This window comes from Nuphar pumila, chromosome 13 (genome assembly GCF_984573655.1).
Source record: "Nuphar pumila chromosome 13, dmNupPumi1.hap1.1, whole genome shotgun sequence".
NCBI lineage: Eukaryota > Viridiplantae > Streptophyta > Magnoliopsida > Nymphaeales > Nymphaeaceae > Nuphar > Nuphar pumila.
In genome coordinates this window covers 12646856-12674085 of record NC_143261.1, presented here as the reverse complement: position 1 = coordinate 12674085, position 27230 = coordinate 12646856, and the positions used below count along the sequence as shown (strand labels likewise).

The 27230-nt window shown below is 39.8% G+C and overlaps 1 protein-coding gene across 2 annotated transcripts; it reads left to right on the top strand.

Moving 5' to 3' along the window:
* Positions 1-21: 21 nt before the first annotated feature.
* On the top strand, positions 22-23701 carry LOC149817795 (uncharacterized). 2 transcript variants are annotated; one of them, XM_089984669.1, is made up of 7 exons: positions 22-430; positions 19153-19287; positions 19581-19668; positions 20253-20347; positions 20930-21097; positions 21183-21351; positions 21700-23701. In XM_089984669.1, exons 1-6 carry the CDS (start codon positions 76-78, stop codon positions 21341-21343), a joined length of 1002 nt encoding a protein of 333 aa, XP_089840795.1. In that variant the 5' UTR covers positions 22-75; the 3' UTR covers positions 21344-21351; positions 21700-23701. The 2 variants fall into 2 exon arrangements, with proteins under 2 accessions (XP_089840795.1, XP_089840794.1); XM_089984668.1 differs by having other exon boundaries at positions 21517-21721.
* The last annotated feature ends 3529 nt before the right edge of the window (positions 23702-27230 follow it).

Sequence of the window (27230 nt, the reverse complement as noted above, 5' to 3'; positions counted from 1 at the left end):
AACGCGGAAAAGAGAATTCAGATTTCTCGAGAGAGAGAGAGAGAGAGAGAGAGAGAGAGAGAGAGAGAGAGAGAGATGAGGAGGGCTCAGAGCGTGGCGTCTCACCTCCTCCGCCGTGCGGCGTCCCTTTCGTTTCCCGGAGGATCCGTGGCCGTCGATCAATGTGGGATCGACGGTCATCAGCGGGTCGCCTTCTTCGCCTCGCGCCCTCGCCCCTTCCTTCTCCCCGAGACCCTAGAAGAAGGCTCCGGGCTCCGGAGGGCCTCCCTCTCCCTCTTCCTCGCTGGAGCGGTCTCCTTCTCCGTCGCCGCCGCCACCTCGCTCCTCTCCGGCGACGCCGAGGCCAAGGAGCCCCCCGCCTCCGGTCTCGTGCCGCGGAACGTCGTGCTGTACCAGTACGAAGCTTGCCCTTTCTGCAACAAGGTCAAAGGTGATGGATCGAGTCTTAGTTCTCCTCCTCTGGTTCCGTTGAACTTTGATCCGTGCCTTTTTCTTCTCTGTCCCTTGTCGACTTTCTCGTTGAATAGTTGTGTTTCTTTTTTGAAAGAACGTTGAATGGTTGTGTTAATCAGCACATTAGATAAATCTTGTGTTTTCTTGTGATTTTTTCTATGTTTGTGTAATCTTGCGGTAGATTACATACTGATTTTGCGTTTTCGATCGTTCTGTTCGTTCATTTTTGCGCTTTTGATTGTGGTTTGGTTGCGTGTTGCTGGAGTTGAGTACCGAAGTAGCATTCCTTAGTGAATGAGTACGAAATTAGTAGTCATTAACCATTTTCTCTCTTTTTCTCGGATTTGTTTTAGGATCGCGTGTTTGGGGATAATTGATGAAGTCAAGCTTCAAATGGAATGGAAGTATGGAATACTTAAATCATTGTTTTGTTATTGGAATGCATCTAAAACACACCTAAAGGTGTTGACTTCACTTAATTTTATTTTTACCATATAATTTTTTTTGCCAAAAATCATTTTAATTGGTTTCAGACCTTATTTTGTTATAGACAAACATTGTCTGGTCCATTTTCTGCTATTTTCGAAACACGTTATAAATGTAAACTGGGCAGCTCGAATTTATATGCTGCCACTTGCTTGCAAGAAGGTATACATTCTAAGAAAGAAATTGTGCTAATTGTGAGATAGATTATAGGCAAATTATTTTGTTTCTTCTAGCTCGACAGTCATATCTCTGAGTTTAACTTTTCATTAAGATGCAGAATGTAAATTAAAACTAAATTTCTGCGTGATTTATTATTAGACGAAGCAAGTGCCCTTTGGCACCATAAATGAATGTTTTGAGGCAATCATCACGCTTTCAGGAATTAATGGAAAATTCCGATTAACTTGTCCAGAAATCCTCAATTGCGTGTCATTGGAATACATGTTTCTTCTTTCTTTTTTAACTCATGAAGGTACTCTAACATTTGGTTAACAAAGGAAACAGAAAGAAACATCCTGGATGAATGATCTATAAGGAAATCCTTCTTCAATTTGAAGAACTAGAGAACAAATTTATATGCTGCAACTACTTAATCAGCTAGACAAGAAAACATTTTTCTTTCTTGAAAATATACAGGAGTTTGGGTTTGGTCTTTCAAGTTGGCATCACCCATGGCGTTTGAGGGGAAGGGATGTCTCAATATTTGAAATTGTGTCCGTGTTACTTGGGCCACGTTTGGTTTCAATATCTTGACGTAATATTCTGATCCCAATAATCTTTATTCTTGTGCCATTGTTTTTGTTTCTTGCTTTGTGCAAGCCAAACACCTAGTGATACGGCTCAACTAAGTCCGCCCCACACTTGGGGTGTGCTTAACTGGCCCAAGGCCTTGAGCCCCTAGCCCACCTAGCTCATGCTGACTTTGTTTGAATTTTAGTTCATTTCATGTAATATGCATTTCATTTCATTTCATTTGTTTTCATTACATTTCATTTGAGAATGGGTATAAATGGGACTTTGGGGCGTAGGATCATGCATTTGAGTGGGTCTTACCCAATATCCATCTCATTGGGTTTAAATGCCCATTGGTGCCACTTTTGGAGATTATGTTGAATGAAATTGAACTTCTCCCCTTGAACTCTCTTCTCATTCTTCCCTCTTCTTCCTCTCTTTTCCTACTTGAATTCCTTCACTTTGAGATCCGATCAGTGTTGTGAAAAGCGTTGAGGCGTAGCGAGGCGCTCCACCAAAAACCGAGGTGAGGCTTAAGCCTCGAGGTGTAAAGCGTAAGCCTCAAATTTTTTTTTGAAACTTTAAAAAAAATATCTAAAAATACAAATAAATAAAAAAATGCTTTATTGATGAAATAACAACCAATAAGAAATAGAAAATCTCAAATAAGTACTAAAAAATATGAGATTAACATATAAAAGTAACTAAAAACTGATTATATAACTGAAAAATATATGAGATTAACCAAAAAAAGTTAAAATATACTAAGAAACTGATTACATAACTGAATTAACTGGAAAACATATGAGATTAACCTACAAAAGTTAAAATACATGAGATTATTTTAAAAAATATGAGATTAACATATAAAAGTAACTAAAAAAACGATTACATAACTGGAAAATATATGAGATTAACCAACAAAAGATAAAATATACTAAGAAACCGATTACATAACTGGAAAATATATGAGATTAACCAACAAAAGTAAAAATATATGAGATTATTCTAAAAAATATGAGATTAACATATAAAAGTAATTAAAAAACTGATTACATAACTGGAAAATATATGAGATTAACCAAAAAAAGTTAAAATATACTAAGAAACTATGTCACATGGGTGCGGGTGCGGGGGTGCGTCACTTTCAAAAACCTTGGGTGCGGGGGTGCGGCAAAAAGAAATATATATATATATATATATATATATATTGATGCAGTGGAATACCAGCGTCTCGGGTGCTTGTGGACTGAAACTGAAAACACGACCCCTTGTCGTGTGTTGAACAGCGAACATATTCAAAGAAGGAACCACCGAAACAGTGAAACGTAATCTTTACTCTTTATTTTCAATGGGCGTCAAATGAGACAAAGCAAATCAAAATAACAGGAAGCAAGGTAAATGAATAAACGATTCAAAGAAAAGCAAGGGAAAATATCAAGGGAGAAAAAGACAGACAAAAAAAAAAGACAAAAGGGAAAAGCTGCTATGATTTTTCAACGTTCTCTGCCTGCGCACAAAACCCTAAAGTGGTTTTTAAAGACTTTGGTTGGATCCGGGTATCGGGTCCGGCCCCGGACCCGATGCTGCTCCGGCATGATGTTGGATCTGGAGCTGTTCGACCCATACTCTCTGTGCTTGCCTGGCATTGGTACACAGTGGAACCTCCCCTCCATGTCTTGGAACCAATATGGAAATTGGATCCACTGCTTGGATCCGATTCTCAGAGTGCAAATCCAGTCCCCTACGTGAGTCATGCTGTATGAACCCAGGTCCATCCTACTCTGCATCATTCTCCCCTGGTTGGGAAAAAGTCGGCTCCGACGACTTGTTCTCACAGTAAGAATTTAGATCATGCACAGTAAATGTAGGAGGAAAGTGCCAATTTTCGGGCAGCTCAAGGAGGTAAGATCAGTCTAATAGATTCGCGAGCCGGGGAAGCCAGGGCTCCTTGGTGGGAAGAAGAATTATCTTGTGGCCCTGAAAAACAAATGTGTACGTGTTCCTACGGCCGTCATAAATGGTTTTATGGTCGAATTGCTAGGGACGCCCCAAAAGGATGTGGCACACACTCATAGGGGCCACATCATGAAAAAGGTGAATAGTGTTTCGGGTCTGGATCCTGTACCAGACCCGAATTCACTCATGCATTAGCCCAGACTCGAGTTCATTCCTGTATAAGTGTATAAGCTTGTTTTATATTTGTATCCGGGTTCGGATATTACACCAGACCCGACCCGACCCACTGCGTACACTTAAGTGTATTAATACAAGCATGAGGTCACGATTTCTAAGGTGAAATCGTGATAGCCGCAGTCGACTTTTGCATTCCTCTTCTCGTCTCTCTCTCCCCCTCTTTTTTCTGTTTTCTCTCTCTCAATGTAGGTACAGATGGAAATCTAACATGGTATCAGAGCGTAGATCCATCTAGAGGCAAAAAAAAATTCTGGCTCGTGACAACGATAAGGAATTTGAGGTTTTCGTTTCTCTCTCTCTTTCTGTTCTCCTTCGTCTCCCCCTTTTTTTTCTGTCTGTCCCTCTTTCTAAAACTTCCTGTGTACTCACACCTCACGTGAGTTTTCCCTTTGTGAATATGTGATTCACGTGAACCCTATTCACGTGAATCCAGATCGTGGATTGACAACAACATTTCACGTGAACTGGTTCACGTGAAGCATCAAATTTCTCCCAGCCATTAAACTCGTGAATTGATTCACGTGAGACATTAAATTTATCTCTATTAATTATTTGATCCCATTTTATTCTACCTTCTCCAAAGTTTATCTCTGCATATTCAAATGCTATAATGTTTCCCTTGATTCTTTGTGTTTGTTGTGCATTATAATCCTTGATTATTCTTTACTGTACCAGCCAAAAAAAAAGGGGGGAAAGGGATACTTAACGTGTGATTTTTTTTTCTTTTCGCGTAAGCCTTCTTCTTGGTGCATAGAAAAGTTCAAGTTCCTTCATTCTCTGAATTTAACAGTCTGTGATCCTCTGACAGCCGCAAAAAAAAAAGGTGTTGGACGAGGGTTGAACATTTCTGTTGATTCTTATTCTCTATGGATCCCTATCACTCTCAATCAAATCTTTCTTCAAGTTTTCTCAACCAGCTTGTTTCTGAGAAGTTGAATACCTCAAATTTCTTGATTTGGAAGAGGCAAATTATTCCTTTTATAAAGAGTCAAGGTCTCTTAGGCCACCTGGATGAAACCACTCCAGTTCCACCAGAATTTATTCCGAGAGAAGAAAAAGATGATAAGGGGCGAGTTCAATCGTGTATGTCAAGAATGCTGAATTTCTCAATTGGGAAAGAAAAGACCAATCAGTTGTTGCATACATCACATCAACCCTGTCTCAAGAGATCCTTCTTGCCATTCCTGACAATTGTACAACTCTACAACTCTGGGAACGTCTGGTTCAAACGTATTCGCAGGTTTCTCAAACAAGAGTAGTTTTTCTAAAAAGAGAATTTCAGTTGTTAAGAAAAGATTCCATGACCATCATGGAATATTTGAACAAGATAAAGGTCATCACAGATCAGCTTGCAGTTATAGGGTGTGTCGTTAGTGACAATGACATGGTGCAACAAACCCTGAGTGGATTGGGATCTGACTACAATATGATAGTCACTTCACTATTGTGCCTCCCTGTTCTTCCTACCTTTGATGAGCTACGAGCCAAATTGATCCAGTATGAAATGACTCTGAAGGGATTCTCTGAAGAAACTCATAATCATCCAAATTCTCAAGAAGTTTTTGCTACAGGAGTGACTTATGGTAGAGGACGGGGACGAGGAGGACAAGGGCGAAGTGGACACGGAGGGCGTGGTTTACTTCCCACTCCAAACATGTTTACTCATGCGCATGGAACAAGATCCATCCCTACTTGCTTCCTTTGTAACAAAAAGGGGCACATCAAGGCGAATTGTTGGCATAATCTAGAGAATAAAGGAAAGAGTCCACATATAGAAACCAAAAGAAAGTTCACAAATACTAGGGATAGTGGAGAGATTAAAGATTTGCTGATATCTGCCTTGTCAGAGTTAAAGTTGAAGTAGAGTGATGAAGGCACTTGGTTTGTCGATTCCGGGGCAGCGACTCATGTGATAGGCGATGCAGGTAAAATTTCTAATCCTATCCCTTATTTTGGAAAAAGTAAGATTGTCACTGGAGATGGATCCCACCATCTCGTTTCACATGTTGGAATGACTGCCATTCCCATGTCATATTCCACTCTTACTCTTTCTGACGTTCTTCATGCTCCTGACATTAAGAAAAATATTGTCTCCGTCTCCAAACTTATTGATGATAATAATGCTTCAGTTGAATTCAGTCCCTTCTCTGTGCAGGTCAAGGACCTACGCACGAGGGAAACATTCGCTGAAGGAAAGAGACGAGGCAACATGTATGTCTTTGAAGAAGCTCCATGTCATGATGTTCGCTCTTCTCACCTTCGAAGCTTTCATCAGAGTCGTGTTTATCCTCTTCTGCTAGTGTTTTTAGTATATCTGAATGTAATAAGTCATTCTTATGACATAGTAGGTTAGGACATTGTGGGAGTCATTTTATTGAGAAACTTGTTTCTAATAATCTCATTCCAAAAGAAAGCCTTAATGGAGATGAGAGCAGTCATAAATGTTCTAGTTGTCTTTTATGCAAGAGTCATGTGTTGCCTTTCCATTCCATTAATAAGAGAGCTTTAAAACCTTTTGAGATTATTTGTTCTGATGTGTGGGGACCCGTCCCAATTGTCTCTGGGTCTGGAAGCAGATATTATCTAATCTTTGTTGATAGTTATTCTCGATACACTTGGTTATATTTCATAAAAAATAAGTCAGAAGTCTTCTCTTTGTTTCAAAGTTTCCTTTCTTTGGTCAAAAACCAATTTTCTGAGTCCATTCAGTTTTTCCAATGTGATGGAGGTGGGGAATTTTCATCCCATGATTTTATTTCTTTTCTTCGAAATAACAGAATAGGAAGAAGGGTGTCCTGCCCTCACACTCCTCAACAAAATGAGATTGCTGAACGAAAACATAGACATATCGTTGAAAGTGCCATGAGTATGCTTCATGACAACAATCTTCCTATCAACCTATGGACATAAGCTTTTCATTTTGCCGTGCATGTGATAAATAGATTGCCGATGGTCGTTCTGCAAAATAAGTCTCCTTATCACTGCCTCTTTGGAGCTCATCCTAGTTATCATGATCTGCGTGTTTTCGGATGTGTTTGCTATGTGCATATTGATCGGTCTCTGAGAAACAAGTTTCAAGACAAGGCCCAGAAGTGTAGGTTTGTGGGATACGCAGATGACTACAAAGGATATAGGTGTTATGATCCCACCAACAAACGTATCAGAATCTCAAGAAATGTTGTCTTTGATGAACAAAATTTTGATGACAAAGCTGATGCAACGAATATACCAACTGAAGTTTATTATCCTTGGTTGAGTTCAGAACTTTTTGCTAGCTCCAGTGAAGCATGTTCATCAAATTGCGTGCAGCAAGAAGAAGAGATGTCTGAAAACACTGAGACGTCGGGGCCACAACATTCAGAAAAAATACCGGGCAGATACAAAGGCATTGTCTATTCTAGACAGAGACCGATAACATCAAGCCATTCAAATTATGTCTCAGTCAGCAATCCGACTCCTCCTCACACTCTTGAGGTCAGAAAATCGAGCCGCATACGACATCCCATTGACAGATGGGTTAACTATAACAACTTCTCCTTGGATCTTCAACTGTTCTTAACTGCTCTCAATAAGGAAGATGAGCCCACTATGTACTACCAGGCAACCACTTCTACCAAGTGGGTAGAAGCCATGAATGATGAAATGCAAGCTTTGCATGAATGTGGAACTTGGGAAGTTGTTCCTAGACTGCCTGGCAAAAATGTTGTCGGATGTAAATGGGTCTACAAGATAAAGTACAAGCCAGATGGAACCATTGAACGATACAAGGCAAGGCTCGTGGCAAAAGGATTTACTCAAGAAGCAGGGCAAGACTATGATGAGACTTTTAGTCCGGTTGTAAGAATGGTAACAATTCGGATTATTATCTCTCTGGCTGTTGAACATGGGTGGAAGTTGAGTCAGCTTGATATAAAAAATGTTTTCTTGCATGGGGACTTGAAGGAGGAAGTGTATATGGAGCAACCCTCTGGATATCAAGAACAAAATTGTAAAACCCATGTGTGCAGGTTAAAGAGAGTTATCTATGGTCTGAAGCAAGCATCTCGGTCTTGGTTTGATAGCTTCTCACTAGAGATTCAGAAACATGGATTTTCACGTTCCATGCTGGACCACTCATTGTTCATTTTCAGAAGTCAGACTGTGACCACTCTGTTATTAATTTATGTCGATGATATTGTTATCACAGGAAACTCTGCCGTCCACATCCAAGAAGTAAAAGACTTACTAGGTCAGAGGTTCAAAATGAAAGATCTTGGAGCTCTACGCTATTTTCTTGGTGTAGAAGTTGATAATCAGACTCATGGCTTGACACTCACTCAACACAAGTACACCGTGGATGTTCTCCGCAAGGCAGGCATGAAAGACTGCAAACCTCTAGGAACTTCGAGTGTGCTTCATCAAAAACTTAGCGTCCATGATGGAGATCTGTGTGATGACCCCACCAGGTATCGAAGCATAATAGGAATGTTACAGTACATCACATTCACTAGACCTGATATTGTTTATTCAGTCAATCAAGTGTCTCAATTTATGCATGCGCCACATACTGAACATATGGAAGCTGTCAAGAGGATCCTTAGATATCTGAAAGGGACTATTGGGGATGGACTGACATACTCACCACAACCATATGGCAAAGATGAGCATAGACTCACTGTATATTGTGATGCAGACTTGGCAGGAGATCCTGATGAACGAAGATCTATATCAGGATATTGTGTCTTCATTGGAAGAAATTTAGTCTCTTGGAGCAGTAGAAAATAAAAGGCTATCACTAGATCAAGTACTGAGGTTGAGTATAGATCTATGGCTGCTGCTACTGCCGAAGTCACATGGATCAGACATCTACTGACTGAAGTAGGAGAAAAGATCTCTCACACTATCTTGCTATGTGACAACCAAAGTGCTATAAACATGTCATTCAATCCAGTACATCACAGTCGTGCTAAGCACATTGAGATTGACCAACACTTTGTGAGACAAAAAGTCGAAGAAAAAGAAATTGAGCCTGAGTTCGTCAATACTGAAAGGCAAGTTGCAGACCTATTTACGAAAGGGTTAACAAAGGATCATTTTTGGACGCTTAAAGGCAAGTTGTGCATGGTCTATAACCATGATCAACTTGAGGGGGGGTGAAAAAGGTGAATAGTGTTTTGGGTCTGGATCCTGTACCAGAACCGAATTCACTCATGCATTAGCCCAGACTCGAGTTCATTCCTGTATAAGTCTATAAGCTTGTTTTATATTTGTATCCGGGTTCAGATATTACACCAGACCCGACCCGACCCACTGTGTACACTTAAGTGTATTAATACAAGCATTAGGTCATGATTTCTAAGGTGAAATTGTGACAGCCGCAGTCGACTTTTGCATTCCTCTTCTCGTCTCTCTCTCTCTCTCCCTCTTTTTTCTGTTTTCTCTCTCTCAATGCAGGTACATATGAAAATCTAACACATCACACCACACTTTATCGTGGTAATGCTCTCCCATGGAGAATCGAACTAGGCAACGCAGGGTGATGGGTACCTCGTTCCTTTTTTTGAACCATGCCATTTTATAGGGTTGTGACAATTTTTCTGTTTTTAAACTCAAGGCAGACACAAGACTCTCGGACACCATATTCTCGTACGCCCCAGTATCAATGATAACATTACATGCGCGCCCCTCACAGTTGTACCGGGTTCTAAAAATATTATTTCGCAACCATTTTGTCAGGGTCGACTCTCGGGATATGGTCAAAACACAACAGATGGTTAACAAGTTTTTGAGGCTGCCATCGAGCTCTACGACTTTCATCTCGTCATTTTCCTCAACAGGTGACTCACCCTCTCTCTCACTATCGGATGCAGACTCGACAAGGCTCTTTACTAAATGAGTGTTCTTACTCGCGGTGGGACACTTGGATGCAACATGACCTAACGCTTGGCACCTAAAGCAACGAGTGGTAGACTCATTGGACTTACCTTTGGATCTGGTGTGGTATGCGGGTCCAAACAGATCGGTTTTGTTAGGGTCGACTCCTGGGGTGGACTTTGAGTTTTCTTTCCTATGGAAGCTCGCTCCCCTGGTTGGGAAACTCTACTTGGGTTGACTGGATTGGTCACTACAGGATGTCCTATGTTCTTGCTTCCTTTTCAGTTTCTCCTCCACATTCATGGCATAACTACTGGCCTGATCCAATAACTCGACTGTGATACAACTGAAGTCGTCAGAAATAGTAGGACGAAGACCAGAAATATACCTCGTGACCTGCTGGCGGGCAGTCTCCTCGATCTGCACTCGTAGGCAAAAGACGATGAAACTCAGCAGTGTAATCTACCACAATATTGGTGCCTTGACGCAGGGTCAGGTACTCCTTGTAGGCTCTCTCGGCGTGATCTGACGACATGAACTTAGACTGCATCAACCGCTGCATTTCTTCCCAAGTCTGTACGCGCTCTAATCCTTGTCGCTCCCTCGACCTTTGCATCTCAACCAACCATGTCTGTGCTAGGCCTCTCAATCGAGTAGAGGCTAGGGAGACACGACGGTGCTCGGCGACATCGTGGTAGTCGAAGAAGAATTGGATGGCATATGACCAATCAAAGAACTGCTCTGCATCGAACTAACCTGCGAACTCTGGAAGCTCCAACTTCACCCCATACGTGGAGGGGCGCTCTAGTGCTCTCTGTTGTCGGGCCTCCACCATTCCTGTAGGATGCTCGTTCCAGAAGGTGTCATCATCTTACACTGCTTCATCTCCGTGGTCCTGTTCGCCTGGCTGCTGGGGTTGGCGAATTTTGACGACCTGTTGTCGGTGCTCTGGTCGCGCCGGTCCCTGCTGAATCTGCCTCGGTCTGGCTGGCCCATGGGGGGGAGCCACCTGTGACCGGCGTTGTGGCACCGGTATGACAAGAGGTCCAAGGTAAGGGGGATGGGGCTGCCGGATCTCGGGCTCTAGGTGGTTAGGAATGGGATAGTATAGGTTTGGGTTATGGGTTGGATTAGGGTAGGGGTAGTGGATTGGGTTTGGTACGGGATTCTGGATTTGGGTTGGGTTAAAGGCTTGGGCCTGGTAAGGGCGTGGGTTTTGGGTAGTGTAATACTGGGATGAATGACCCGATTGGATCTGGAACGAGTCAAGTCCTAAACTACTTGTCGGACCCCGATTTGGATAGGTTGGATCGGGGATCGAGTTGTCGGGGTAGAAGGCTTGGTCTGAACTCGATCCACGATCCATATGATTATGGGTCTGGTTTTGACCCAACTCAAAATCAAACTGGAGCTTCGTCCGGGTCTGATATGGGTTTGGGTCGATGTGGGATCCATTTTGTAGGCCAAAACTAACGGGTTGGGTCTGGTTCGGGACGAACCACGAACCAAACCCAACTGGGTAGGTTGGGTAAGTAGGTTCAGAACTCGGACCCGCTCCCGGGGACCCAAAGGATGGTACACGAGACCCGGGCCCGGACCCCATGTTCATGAACTCGGGTCTGGACCTTCTCAGGTCCAGACCTGTCCACACGGCCCCCCTGCTCCCACTCGTGGGTTTGCCGCCTTACGGCTCCCACACGCGGGCTCAAGGGGGAAGGTCACAACCTTCCCAGGTCGGACAAAGGAACCTGGGTCCCCTGTAGTGCCCAGGGGGACGCCGGGACCCTGCAGGTTCGACCCCCCTTGTGGTGCGGGTTCCCCAATGCGAGGCCACGATCCCTAGCCTGGGGCAGGACCCAACATAACGCTGTGGTCCTGCAGCTCGAGCCCAGCCAGCGATGCCGTGTCAGGAGCTCGCTGCCACGACTGGGGTGCCGTCGCCCCTTGTTGATTCGGTGGGAGAGAGCCTAAAACTAGGCGATCCACAGTCGTAACAGGGTCCAGTTGGAGAGGGTGTACCGGATGAACACTGTTGTCCCCTGCATCCCTGTGCAGAGTCTCTCCAACGTCTTCCCGACGCTCCGCGAACTGGTTCAATCGCACCTCATGTGCGTCCACCTTGGACTCCAGTGCTCCCAACCGTGCCTCAACCACATCCATCCGCTTCGACAAGCCGACAACGTCTTGGCCGACACAGCAGATTCCCATCCATTCGGGTCATCATCTCCATCATCTGCGACATCTGACCGTCGCTGCCGGTGTCCTCCTGCTCCTTCCCCTTCGCCGGATCGATCCTCACATTTGGCGGCACGCTGCCGGCGACGGAGGATGCTCGATGCTCTGATACCATTTGATGCAGTGGAATACCGGCGTCTCGGGTGCTTGTGGACTGAAACTGAAAACACGACCCCTCGCCGTGTGTTGAACAATGAACAGATTCAAAGAAGGAACCACCGAAACAGTGAAACATAATCTTTACTCTTTATTTTCAATGGGCGTCAAATGAGACCAAGCAAATCAAAATAACAGGAAACAAGGTAAATGCATAAACGATTCAAAGAAAAGCAAGGGAAAATATCAAGGGAGAAAACGACAGACAGAAAAAAAGTCAAAGGGGAAAAGCTGCTGTGATTTTTCAACGTTCTCTGCCTGCGCACGAAACCCTATAGGGGTTTTTAAAGACTTTGGTTGGATCCGGGTATCGGGTCCGGCCCCGTACCCGATGTTGCTTCGGCATGATGTTGGATCTAAAGCTGTCCGACCCGTACTCTCTGTGCTTGCCTGACATTGGTACACAATGGAACCTCCCCTCCATGTCTTGTAACCAATATGGGAATTGGATCCACTTCTTGGATTCGATTCCCAGAGTGCAAATCCAGTCCCCTACGTGAGTCACGCAGTATGAACCTAGGTCCATCCTGCTCTGCATCATATATATATAAGGGGGGTTCGGGGGTTCCCCCGGCGCGGGTCCCGTTGCGCGGTCAGCGGGTTATAGGGGGCAGCGCCCCCCATGTTTTTTTTTATAAAAATTCCGGAGACATTTCATAGGGCAATTTAAAAAAAAATCCAAAGATGGACCAAAATGACCTTGGGTGCGTTGACCACACCCAGGGTTGGGTTGACCGCACTGGGTGCCGCACCAGCACCCGCGTCGCATCACGACGACGCGGGTGCGGCACCTGTCTGGCCGAATTCCTGTGACATAGCTAAGAAACTAATTACATAACTGAAATAACTGGAATATATATAAGATTAACCTACAAAAGTTAAAATATATGAGATTATTCTAAAAAATGTGAGATTAACATATAAAAGTAACTAAAAACTGATTACATAACTGAAAAATATATGAGATTAACCAACAAAAGTTAAAATATACTAAGATACTGATTACATAACTGAAATAACTGAAAAATATGAGATTAACCTACAAAAGTTAAAATATATGAGATTATTCTAAAAAATATGAGATTAACATATAAAAGTAACTAAAAAATTGATTACATAACTGAAAAATATATGAGATTTACCAACAAAAGTTAAAATATATTAAGAAACTAATTCCATGACTGAAATAACTGAAAAATATACGAGATTAGCCAACAAAAGTTAAAATATAGTAATATACTAAGAAACTTATTACATAACTGAAATAACTGGAAACAAAAGTTAAAAGATAGTCAGTGTATTCATGCATTAGGTTATTAAAAAAGGAAAGAGCCCAGATCATAAAACGAAGATATATTACTGATAGCATATTGCAATCCACTCTGGACGTGGATGATGCCCACCCAACATCACTCCATGTATTATCTTTATAAACTTCAATGTTCATTCCTTGTTGTAGCAAACTGCACATCTTAAGATGGATGGTTATGGCTGGATCAGTTGGAAATGACGTAATGGACTGTTCCATTGGTCAAATTTAAAATGGTTAGACACTATTAATGTTGCCATTTGCCAAAAAAAAATTCCTGAAGGGACACTGTAACGGGAGAGAGGGGTGGAGTGCTGTAGATATAAGGGGGCGAGAGAAGGAACCTTGGTTATCATTATGGACCGTTAACCTTCACCTTTTTGTTGTTGCATTCTTTTAATTGATTAGCATGGATGATCATGGACTGGCCAGCTCAAACCATGGGTGACTTCTACCTAGTCCACCAGAAGACAGGGTTGAGCTGGGCTGCCTGTGGCTTGCAGGCAGCTCAACTTGATGCCCAACCTAAGTGTGATAAGGAAATTACACATAGATGAGATTATCTTGGTTGTTCAAATGATATTATCTAATGAGGCAGAGTTTCTTTCTTTGTTGTTGATATGATGATGACTATACTAGATGCAGCTTCTAGTTCTTACCCTTGAGTGCTAGTTAATAACCTGGGACGGGAGGTATCTTATAGGTGGAATGGGATAGGTTGTATCTCTATTGCTGACCAGATGAGGGGCATTTTGGTGTCTTGGGTTTGAGTAATAGTTACCAGGTTGATGGGTTCTCCATAATGGTTCATGACTGGCGACACATGTATTCCGGTATGTTGGGATCTCCATAGTTTGCATGTTCCTACACTAGCAAGCCAGTGTCCTTCAGAACTATGATTTGAGACTGAAATGGTACTTCTCTCATGCGCATTTCCGTGCAGTGAACTCATGATATAATCAAATAGAGGTATCACTGTTATAGGCTGTACTTCAGATGGGTTGTAGTCTGAGAGAGAGAGAGAGAGAGAGAGAGAGAGAGAGAGAGAGAGAGAGAGAGAGAGAGAGAGAGAGAGAGAGAGAGAGAGAGAGAGAGATTTGGTGTCTTGTCGGTGATGGAGGAGAAATCTGTGGAGATGAAATCTGGCCTGTTCAGTTAGTAAGAGGCACATCTTTCTATTGCCATTGATTTGTATTTCTTGATAGCGTTGCTATTTCCTTAAATTTAATAGTGGTGTAGGAGTCCATGGGCTGGACGTCCCCCTATGTGGGCCCAACCCAACCCAAGGTGTCTGCTGCATTTCTAAAAAAAAGGAAGAAATTAAATTCTAAAAATTTCCTAAAGTAAGTAAAGGGATTTTTATGGTTTTCTAAATGAAATTTTGGAAACTAACCTAAGACAGCTTAGCAATTTTCTAAGCTACATTTTGGGAAAGAAGCTACCATAGGGTGGGACGTCCCACCCTAGTGGGTTCCTTGACCATGGCTGAAATTTATTTATAAGGTAAGTTAATACATGAACTAAGTTTTTCCTAATACCTTAGGCTAAAGATTTAAAACCTTCTAAAACTATTAAGAAGGCTATTTGACTTAGGGTCCTTAGGAGTTTGAAAAAGATTTTAGAAGGAAGGCTTTAGGCTGAAATTGGATTTAGAAAAAGAAGTTTTCATTTAATATTTTTGAAATTAAAATCAAAGTTTATATAAATAGAGAGGGCTCACATGCCCCCTATTTTTGCTCTCTTTCCTTCTCTCTACTCTCTCTCCAAATCTCTCTCTTTCTCTCTTGATTTTCTTCTCCCAAATTTGATCCAGACCACCCTCTTTCTTCGTCAAGGTGGTTTACCTCCATTGAAGTGGAGGCATAGTTGCGAAGGATAAGGACCAGCCAAAGGATTCGGCCGGCCCGCTCATCTCGGATTTTGGTTTTTCGGCTATTTTTGAGGTATGGGTTCTAAGCCGATACACATAAACTAAGATCCGTATGCACAAGCATATTTCAGGTAAAACTCGGTTATTGAACCCGTATATATGTCCTAACATTGTTGGGTATTGGTTTCGCTTTCGATAAGTACCAAAATCGGTTTTTGAGAAAAACCTTGATTTCGGTATGAAAACAAGGTTTTTCCCAAAAAATATTTTGTGAATACTGAGTTGATCTGATCTGAGGGAGTTTAAAAAAAAGTAAGAAAAAAATTTGATGTTGGTGCTATCGTTATCGAGCCCAGGTATGTGCACTTTCGAGTTCGGTTATGAAACTGTTTAACGTTCTGATCCACACATGGATCAGACCTGTACCAGATTGGGAACGATCAAGATTAGTTCGTAACTGGTCTGGGACTGACTGGGTTGTTTAAAAAACAACAACAAAATAATGGGCATTATGGGTGTAAATGCTCGGGTACAGGCTTGGGGTTGCTCGTATAGTGGACCCGACTACGTGAACTGATCCATACCTGGATCAGTCATGCGAGTGTGACAGTAACAGGATTCAGATAAGTCCCTGACTGTGTCGGGACTGATCAATGGTTTAAATTTTTTTTTATTACATTCTTGATGTCCCATGCACTCGTATAGGAGTCAGGTAGAGGTAGGTGTGTTAGTCGGATCTTCTCGATATCGTTAGTGAGAATGTTCATAGAACTGATCCACCTGTGGATCCGTTCTGAACCGTCTTGAAAACATACCAGACCAGTCCTTAAGTGGTCTGGGTCTGATCCGTTTCAAAAACAAAAAAATATTTTAGGTGTTAAGAGATGTAGATGCCGAGTTCGGTCACACCACTACTCGAACTGTTGAACCATCCAAAATTCGATCATAATTGATGAACCATGTTTCCTGTTTGAGTTAGATCCACCTTTTCACATTTGAATTGGCATCACACAAAAGGAGGATAAAGAAAATTGAATTCTGAATATGCATATCTTGATTTCATAAATCTTGCACCCTTCTGGTAGGTGTCATAAACCATCGCTCAGTTACCCACTAAGCACTAACATAAATAATTTTTTATATGTACTTGATACTGTTATCAAGTGTTAATGATAATATCATAATAATATAAATATATATATTTTATACCAATTCAATATGCATTCATTTCCATGGGTGGGCTTGAATTGGATGGCCGATAACAAGGCACCTCTAATCAATAATAACTTGCCCTTAACAGTCAAAAGCCAACTTTCTCACTGCACATAAGTACTAGTTGGTATGAACTATTATGCATGACAAAACATTCTAAAGCCTTCAGTTCTTTTCAGTGTAGTTACAGAGATCATGCCTCTCAGGTTTCCATAGCACAAGCCCAAACAAAATTATCATAATCATATACATCTAAGAATGACACTATCATGGTCACCTCATCAGTCGGTATATGAGGGCAAGTAAATCCCCATCTTTGCTTTATATTGGGTCTGTTCTGTCTCAAAAAGAAGAAGAATACATATAGGCATCGACTGCCCTTGTGATGCCACAAGCCACTTCTACACAGCAGATCAGTGTTGTTGTGTTGGTCGATGGGCAGCAACTGCTGCACCTCCTTGGTTGCAACAGGCTGAGGTCAGCCCGACCCCAGCTTGCCAATATGCAATACGTGGCCAGCAATGTGCGACCTTGCTGGTGCACCCCGACTGAGATAGCAGCGGGCTACAGGTTCACCCCAAGTTTGCCACAACTCAGCTGCGGTTTTGAGGATATATATATATATATATATATATATATATATATATATATATATATATATATATATATATATATATATATATATACTGTTCATGCGTGAGCAGTTGGTCGTGTTAAGTTACCTATGCAGTTGGCACCTGACCACTACCCGGTAAAATGTTCATATTTCTTTCGTTCAGTGGAGTTTTTACGAATGGTTTGAGGCGTATAAAAGCTGACAAAATTGTGTATGTTGCTCTTATCTCTGTCTGGGTACAGAACAATGACTGTTGTAACATCACAACAGATTCTTGCTTAATCGGATCCCGAACCGAGTATGGACCAGTTAGGCTATGCAAAGTGTTAATTCCCTATATGAATGCATGCTCAGTAAGCTTGAGTTTGTGAGCAGTAGTGCTGTGTATATGCATGCCTTGACTTCCAAATAAGCATGACATCGGGTAAATCATTATTGCATGCTTACAATTAAATAAACACTGTTATTGAATTGCATATGCATGTGCATTGTGGTATGTCATGTGATTATGTGTTGACACATGCTATTAGTTATATTCAATGCCTACGAATGAATGCATGAATGAAAAGTGAATGTGTTACAATTTGTATGTGGGTTATGAAATCATTATTGACATTCAATCATGCATCTCCAAACTGGAGGCATGAATCTTAGTAATAGATTCATTATGTGTGTGCATGAAAAACCAATAGAAATAATGTAATTAAAAGAGTGATATGTGAATATTAATTCAATTGAGGCTTATAATAAGAAGGTAAACGATACTTTTGGTTCCGTGGGATTAAGTTTTGAGCACGGAATGTTGATCCTCCCCAACGAGATAGGGGAAGCCTCCACATTAGCCATGAGGTGACAAGTTAAGGAACTCATGAGTGTAGTTTGATGCATCAGGATGGAGGTGTTGGGAGCTCTTTTTTGACTAGGTTGTTCTTCACTCGGGACTAGTGAAAGGTGTTCGACCTGGGTTATCCCATAACTTGTTTGAATATACCCCTCTTGAGCCGTGGTCCTAATCTAGGTTAAGCCCGTGTAGTACCCACAAAACTAAAAAGTGAAACCTTAAATGTTTATACATTTATATAGTCAAAAAATATATCACGTAAAAATAAAACTTAAATAAAAACAATTAAAGTCAATTATACATGAAAAGGCTATCAGTTCTTTATCGGTAAGTGTATGCATTATTTACCTACTCATCTATAAAATTGTAATTATTTCTGGATGTTGTTCTTGTATGCAACTATGATATCATGCATTCCTGAAATTGATAGTTGCCTGAATTAATGTGTGAATTTATTGAAATATATTCATGTATATTGATTTAGTTTGCCTTTGTCAGTATTCTCTACCAAATTTTCATGAGTCTGACCCGTTTTATGGGTTGTCATGTAAAGTATGATGTATAACTGCGGAGCGAATGCTGGGGCAGCGTCGAGAGCCAATCTTTTTCTTTTTTGGGGATAGTTTTGAAAAAACATTTATTGTTATTTTGCATTGTAAATACTTTATAAGAATTTTAAATTATTGAGATTAAATTAAATTTTAATAGTGAATCTTGTTCGCATTTTAATTTAGTTAGGATGATTGTTTGTTCTGTAACCCGCTCAAAATATTTAACCCACAGAAAAAGGTCGTTTCTGCTGATTTTAAAAGAAAAAAAATCGTGATTTTTTTCGGGTTAAAATTTGGGGTGTTAGCATTGCTATTGCAATTTTTTTAGTTTGATTATATCTGAACTCTTTTCTGTAACTTTGAATGATGTTCCACACTTTTCTGGTTTATTTATGCTCTTCCTTTGTTGGAAACCATCCATATTAAAATTTGGTAAGTAGATGGTGAATCAATGTCATAAGTTAGAAATAACCATTTCCTGATGCTTTTGCATTTTTGATTGGTCAACATGTTGGAATTAGGGATCTGTTATTTTGAATCCCTTGACATTAGCAGCAGTAATTGTGCAGTGTGTGTGTGCACATGCACACATTTTTTTTTTATTCTGTACATCTCACTTAGAAACTTGACATTCTCTTTCAGCCTTCCTTGATTATCATGGCATTGCTTACACTGTTGTGGAAGTTAACCCCCTCAGTAAAAAGGAAATCAAATGGTCTGATTATAAGAAGGTTCCCATACTGAACGTGGATGGTGAACAGCTGGTTGATTCATCAGGTTTGTATATCTTGGTCTCACTGTGGCATGCTATGTCACATGGATACTCCGTCCATTTATTTGCTACTCATATTGAAAACTTCATAAAAATGGTTGTATCTACAGCTGTGTCCATGTCACATAGGTGGCATGTTGTTCTCCCATTGATTGTTTCAATTTTGGACAACAATTTGCTCAAATCATAAAATAATCTTCCAGTTTATGTTTCTTCTTCATTGCACAGATCCATATCAAAGATTTTTGTGCCATTCTTTTTTTTTTAATCTAAGGAGCACAATGGTGATTACTTACAGATATAATTACCAAGTTAGACACCCGGATTCATCCTGAGAAAGCAGCTGTTGGTGATGATTCAAGTTCCGAAGAGAACAAATGGCGGAGGTATTCTCACTTTTATTTATTATTTTTTTTTCTAGTTTTACAAATCTCTATCTAAAATTCGATGAGGCTCTTGACTAGCTCAAGCAACCAATTGATTGCCATTCTATAACCTTCCAGATTGGTCATGGGTATGTGTTTTTTTTGGCCAACCACTTTGTCGAACATTATATCCTAACAATTACTTTTTTAAAATAGAAAACGTGTGGTTGTTATATTATCTGTTATCTGTTGCATAACTATTTTTTCTAATAATAAATGTTTGGAACACATATCTGAATTCTTATACTGCATCCTGGTTCAATTCATTTTTCAGTGCGTTCCACAAGTTGATGTGATACTGCTCTCCTTTAGCAGAAGAATCTGAGATTGTTAGCTTTCTTGAAAGTCACTCAGTGCAGTGTTTATTGCACGCATCTGTTGCCTTCTGAATAGTTTGTGACTTTGTGCATTTGCTCAGTGAGGTTTCTCACTAAATGTCATGATGACACTCGCTTTAGATAAACTTGTCTTTTCATGAGTTGCAATTAACTTTGAATTCTTCACCTATCTTAGCAACATTGGCTTGCATTTTGATCATGGTGTAGGTGGGTTGATGATCACCTGGTGCATGTGTTATCACCAAACATATACAGGAATACCTCAGAGGCCCTGGAGGCCTTCAATTATATAACGGACAATGGTAAGCTGTCTATATCTCTCCTACTAAATTAAATCCTCTGCAAAATACATTTTTAGTATTATTGTGCTTTAAGGTTATCTGCTTGAGGATTTGCATGTATGTGTGTGTGTGTGTGTGAAGTACTCTGCCTGGATTTATAATGAAAGAATTCACTCACATGGTCGCTTGGTCAGTAGCTCTGTGGTCCAACATGAACCTAGCCACATGGATACAAACTGATAACTCTATCCTGGTTGTAACCAGATTTTTGAACCCTTTGTCTCATAAAATAATTAGAATCTCATACCCTAAATGAAGTCCTCAGATATTTGGTGTCATGATTTTTCTAGATCTCTTGGTAAAGATGGCGTTTTAGCTCCAAAACACAGGTGCTTGTTGTTTTCAACCACAAGTAGTTCTTAGATGCCTTTCCAAAAGATGTTAGATTCATGGTCCGTTGGCCTGACCGGACTGTTGGTGAGAGTTTTGTTTTGGATCTCTTATGTGGATTTTGAAAATTGTGTAGGCTTAGTATTTAAACAGACATTTGTTGCTTGGCCTTCTAATTGACTCCAATAACCATCTCTGCCATTTGAAGTGCAGGGAATTTCAGCACTACCGAGAGATTTACAGTGAAATACGCAGGAGCTGCAGCCATGTACTTTGTTTCAAAGAAGCTTAAAAAGAGGCATAACATCACTGATGAACGTGCAGCTCTATATGACGCGGCAGAAACATGGGTAGATGCTCTTGATGGAAGGGATTTTCTTGGTCTGTCCATTGCCTATTTTTTTTCTTTTTTGGTTTACTTGTTTCCTTTCAAAGAAATAACATAAACTCGTTACACTTTACATAGGGGGCTATAGACCAAATTTAGCAGATCTTGCTGTCTTTGGTGTTTTGAGACCAATCAGATATCTAAGAGCTGGTAGAGACATGGTTGAGAACACACGAATTGGTGACTGGTACAAGAGAATGGAAGATGCTGTTGGAGAGTCTTCAAGAATTAAATCTTAGAGAGGCAGGTAAGCGGTCACATGGTTTCTCACCCTCCTCACAGCTTTTGACATGTGCGGTAATTTTTTCAGAGAACTGCTGTTCTAAATTTTTTGATATATATATATATATATATATATATATATATATATATATATATATATATATATATATATATATATATATATATACAGTCCGGCCTATTGCATGCCATGATATTCATTGCGGAATGAGGTAAATCTTGATTGGAGAGCACATCATTGTATACTATTGCCTATTAGGATGTTGGGGGAATGATCCTCGTTAATAAATTTTTTTCAATTATAACCTATTGGATATAATGGTGCGTGATCTTCATTTTTTGTGATATTTCCAAGGGTGACGAGGAGACCTTTCTCCCATTTTATTCTTATGTACAGCGGACCCCACATTTGTTTATTTGGAAGTGCATATTGCATTGAGTGTTTTTGATGTAGAAATATATTTTTTTCAATCATGAGATTATGTTATATTGTGGATGTTGTACAGTTGGACCGTAGATAAGATCTAGTAGAAAAACACCACCTTATTCACTGTTTATTTTATTTTGTGGATCTAACGGCTTTGCATCATGTGTTTGCAATGTCTAAGCAAGCTCTTCACGGAAACGTCATGACTCAAATGATCATGTTTTTACGTCAGAAAAACATGGTAAGGTGCAAACAGTAACAGAAGCCATGTTGGACAATCTGGGTTTGATTGAGCTGATAGAACTTGTCTATATGATTTTCTAAATTGGTAATATGTTAAATTGACCGTAATAAAGCGCACGTGCATAAACACACTTTAAACTTTTTTATATTGAAGTTAGCAATGTTTAATTGATTGAAATGGCCAAAACATGCTAAAAAAATGTTTTTGAAAATATATAATTATTTTAAGAGTAGTTCTTTTCTTGCTTTGAAGAAAAAGGAAAAGTAAAATAAAACAACAACAAAATACATGAGTGATTTTAATTTGAAAAATGAAAGTAATTTTTCTAACCCTAAAAACGACTGTATTTTTTAAACATACATTGGTTTTGAGGGTGTTTTGGTCACTTTAATATACCAAACACTGCTAATGTTGATATAAAGGCCTATTAGTATTAGGATGTTGGCTCGCTAATAACCTATTTTTTAAAATACTTTTGTAGATCAAGCTTTTATAAAATACCTTGTTTGTTTAGTCAAGCATATGTTTTGGGCTATTCGGTTGTATTGCATAAGCAGGTTTCTTGAGACCTTTTAAATTGAAAGCTTACAGTTCAAAAGAATTTCCATGGTTGAAAAAATCATGTTTTTATGTTAAAATTGATCATATAAGATGTACTTGGGTTTCTACTAGAGTACTGTATAGCTGAGTGTGGTTTTTTTTTTGAGGGGGGATTGCCCAGCCGGGGTTAGTCCGACCCTGACCAGTACATGAATCAATGACAACTTACATATCTAGATGTGAAGGAAACCAAACTGGTGGTTTATCCTTCCAAAATCGCACACACTCCACGACCCCTAGATTCACTAAGCTTTTTGGGACATTGTTACACTCTTTAGGAATTCAAATGCATAAACAATGAAAGCACAGCTCTCCACAGGCCTTTTGCATTCAGCTGAGAGAGAGATGTTTTAGTTTTGAGCAATGTTGTCACTTGTCAGTATGGGTGTATAGGCTGATATGCATCATATCGCCAGATTTTTTTGATCGCTCTAGGCCTGAATCCGCTATTTTTTAATACATGTAATTTTTTTTAAATTATTTAAAATTTATTTTAATAAATTTAACGTGTCACACTATGATTGACACATAATAATTTATTATTATTTTTGGGCCAATGCAAACTCCGCCTGTGTATAACTGTTTAGTTATACACTGTTGGTCCCAAGCCCGGATAAAGGAGGAGGGTTGCAATAGGCTAGTGACAACCAATATAAAAACTTAGTCATACCTTATGAATATGAACCAATATGAGAATTTTGTTGGGGCATTCCCTATTGAGCGATGCGTTGTACTTTATAGACCTGGAGGCAGTGATAAATGGGCAAGGGTTGCTAGGTCGTCACCTAGAAGCGGCGTGTCACACTGGCCCCCGAGTGTGGTGTCAAATAGGTAAGGGTTCCCTCACTTTGTTGGACGGGTGGGGATAAAGAAGTTAGTTCAAGACCATAAAATTAGGTTAGTCACTTGGAACATGGGGTCTTTAACTAGTACGTTGGTAGAGTTAGTAGATGTTATGTGTAGGAGAAAAATTGATATTTTATTTCTACAAGAGACCAAATGGGTAGGTGAGAAGGCAAAAGTGATAGAACCTTGAGGATATAAGATTTGGTATACAGGAATAAATAAAAATAGAATAAATAAAAATAGGAATGAAGTAGGGATTGTTATGAGTCGTGAGTTTATAGATAATGTAGTTGAGGTCCGTAGGAAGGGTGATAGGATTTTACTTATTTTAGATCTTAGAATTAGATAATGCCGCAAAAGGGATAGACATAGTATAAATCCTAGAATTAAGTGGTGGGCACTGAAAGGAGCTAAACAATGAATGTTTGTAGAGCAGGTAGATAAGGAAGTTGATTGGTGTCTCGAGGAGGATTCAGAATCAATGTGGAATAAGATAGCGGGTGACATGATAAAGGTAGCTAAAGAGGTATTAAGTGAGTCTAAAGGCGGTGCACCGCTAGGTAAGGATACATCATGGTGGAACGAGGATGTCAAATTAGCTATTAAGGTTAAAAGAGAGTGTTATAAAAATATAAGAGTCGTGATAATGAAAATTTGGAGAAGTATATGATAGCAAATAAGGAAGCTAAAAAAGTAGTTCGAAACGCGAGGGATAAGGTATTTAAGGAGGTTTATGATAAGTTGGATACCAAAGAGGGCGAGAAGGATATTTATAGGCTTGCAAAGATGAGAGATAAAAAATCGAGGGATCTGGGTATGGTTAGATGTATCAAAGATGAAACGCAAAGGGTTTTAGTCAAAGATGATAAGATTAAGGAGAGATGAAAAGATTATTTTGATAAGCTATTTAATGGAAGTCATTTTCAGGATCTTTGAGACTTCTCCATTCTTTTTCATGAGATGAATCGTGACTTCATGCGCAAGATTCAAAGGAAAAAAATTGCAGAGGCTTTGAAGAAAATGAAATCAAGAAGGGCAGTTGGCCCAGATGGTATACCTATCGAGGCTTGGAAATGCTTGGGAGAGAAAGGTTTAAAATGGTTGACAAATCTTTTTAACAAGATTTGGCGGACAAATAAGATGCCTAATGAGTGCAGGAAGAGTACTTTGGTGCCTCTATATAAGAACAAGGGTGATATACAAGATTGCACAAACTATCGTGGTATAAAACTCATGAGTCATAATATGAAACTTTGGGAGAGGGTGATTGAGTCTAGGTGTAGGAATGTTGTCATGATATCAGAGAATCAATTTGGTTTTATGCCTGAAAGATCAACTATGGAAGATATACATCTTCTTAGACAACTTATTGAGAGAAATAGAGAGAGGAACAAAGATTTGCATATGGTTTTTATTGATTTGGAGAAGGCATATGATAGAGTACTTAGGGACGTTCTCTGGTGGACAATGATGAAGAAAGGTGTTTCTCTCAAGTACATTAGTATAATTAAAGATATGTATGAAAGAGTAGTAACTAATGTCCGCACTTGTGGAGGGGTGACAACCAATTTTTCTATAACGGTTGGGTTACATCAAGGATCTGCTTTAAGCCCTTTCCTATTTGCTATAGTGATGGATGAGCTTACGAGATCAATTCAAGAAAATGTGTCATGGTGTATGTTGTTTACTGATGATATTATTTTGATTGATGAGTCTAGAGCTGGGGTTAATGCTAAGTTAGAATTATGAAGACAAACATTGGAAGCAAGAGGTTTTAAGTTGAGTAAGAGTAAGACAAAATATATGGATTGTCGGTTTAGTAAGCAACGAAGTAGTGTAGTGAAGCTTGGTGAGTAAGAAATATTAGTGGATGATTGTTTCAAATATTTGAGATCTATCATTCAAAAGTATAAATAAATTGATGGAGATGTAAATCATAAGATAAAGGTTGAGTAGATGAAATGAAAAAGTGCAACTGAGTGTTGTGCAATAGTAGAATGCCATTGCGGTTGAAGGGAAAGTTTTATAGGACGACTATTAGGCCCACTTTACTATATGGTACGGAATGTTGGGCTGCCAAGAGACATCATATTCAAAAAACGAGTGTAGCTGAGATGCGTATGCTTAGATGGATGTGTGAAAATACAATAAAAGATAAGATTCAGAACAAGGAGATACGTAAGAAGGTAGGCGTTGCACCCATTGAGAATAAGATGAGAGAGAATCGTTTATGGTGGTTTGGACATATTCGGCGAAGGCCTAATGATGCTCTAGTTAGAAGAATGGAGAAATGGGAAAATATATTAGTTAAAAGAGGTCGAGGTATGCCTAGGAAGACATGGATGGAGATGATAGGAAAGGATATGAATGCTTTGAACCTCACCGAGGACATGGCATTGGATATAAATGATTGGAGGAGAAGGATTCATGTAGAAGACCCAGAATGATTTTCTTTTTTGGTTCATATCGCCGACCCCAATTGTTTTGGGATGAAGGCGTAGTTGTTGTTTGGGCCAATGCAGAACGAGAATCGGTGGCCCAACAATTCAGGGCCGATACTGACAACATTGATTTTGAGAGCATCAACTTCTTGACGAGAGTTAGGCCATCTCCAGTCTGCTCCTTTCTCAGCATCTTTGAATATAGCATGCGCTGGATATGGCTCTTTTGAGAGAGAGATAGAGAGAGAGAGAGTTATGATATTCCTGTGATCCAACTGTTATGATCCAACTTGTACTTGTACCTATCACTGACAGTGACAGGTATTCAATCGGGTTGTTTAAGTAACCACACTTTTTTTTGGGGGAAATTTTCAAAAATACAGCTAAAGTTTAGGCACTAATAGAAAGGCAACTATGTTTGGATAATTTTTAAAATGTGCCTAAAAGATATCATGGTTAATTAAAGTGGCCCAGGAATTTACTAATGCCAATTTTGCTGCTAAATGCATTGTAAATTTATCATATTACCCTCTACATCATATTTTGAAAAAATGCACCTAAAAGAAGAGGGAATCTTTGAAGGCTTATCTTCTAAATTAACTCTCTTAACTCATCTAGGATTAGTGATAACTTAGGTTAAATGGATGATTTTTTTTTTATGGGTGCGAAATTTCATCATAAAAAAAGATTAAGGGTACAAAAATTTAAGTGCTTTTTAAAATTTTTCCAAAATTTAAGTTTTTTTTGGATTAATGCCCAAACTTTAGGCCCGTTTTTCAAAAAAATCCTTTTTTTTATAAAGAGAAGTAACCACGCTCTTGTTAAATAATATTATTTTGTTAGGTTTGAGATATCAATTTTGGTCACTTTTGTACTACGGCAATGAGCGCATAATGATTCATTGGATCACATCAATGATTGGCCTATTACGTGGGTCCATGCTCAAGCAAGTGGGAGATTCTTCTATCCCATTTCTCAAACAAACCAACAAAACTTTTGGTTTGTTTGAGAAACCCATTTGATATGAGCAATTCAAGCCGTTGATAATGATCCGTTGATCATGATCTATTTGCCATCTCCACACACTATGGTCACGTTTGAAAGACAAAAAAATTTTATAGATTTTTTTTTAATAGGCAAGCTGGGGTTAGGCAGACCCCTACCAGATATCTCTTAAGCCCCGTGTGTCAGAGGCATTCGAACCTGGGCCTTCAGCTTGGCACAGGACCTTGCTTACCACATGGGATACCACCTTGGTGGTTCTATGATAAGTCTTGATATGATAACTTTTTATAATGCAAAATTTTGACTTGTTTGTGTAGCATGAG

Coding starts and splice junctions, on each gene's coding strand:
- LOC149817795 (XM_089984669.1), top strand. CDS start 76: ATGAGGAGGGCTCAGAGCGTGGCGTCTCACCTCCTCCGCCGTGCGGCG. Junction 431..19,152: donor TTTCTGCAACAAGGTCAAAG/GTGATGGATCGA, acceptor ATTCTCTTTCAG/CCTTCCTTGATTATCATGGC. Junction 19,669..20,252: donor GAAGAGAACAAATGGCGGAG/GTATTCTCACTT, acceptor ATCATGGTGTAG/GTGGGTTGATGATCACCTGG.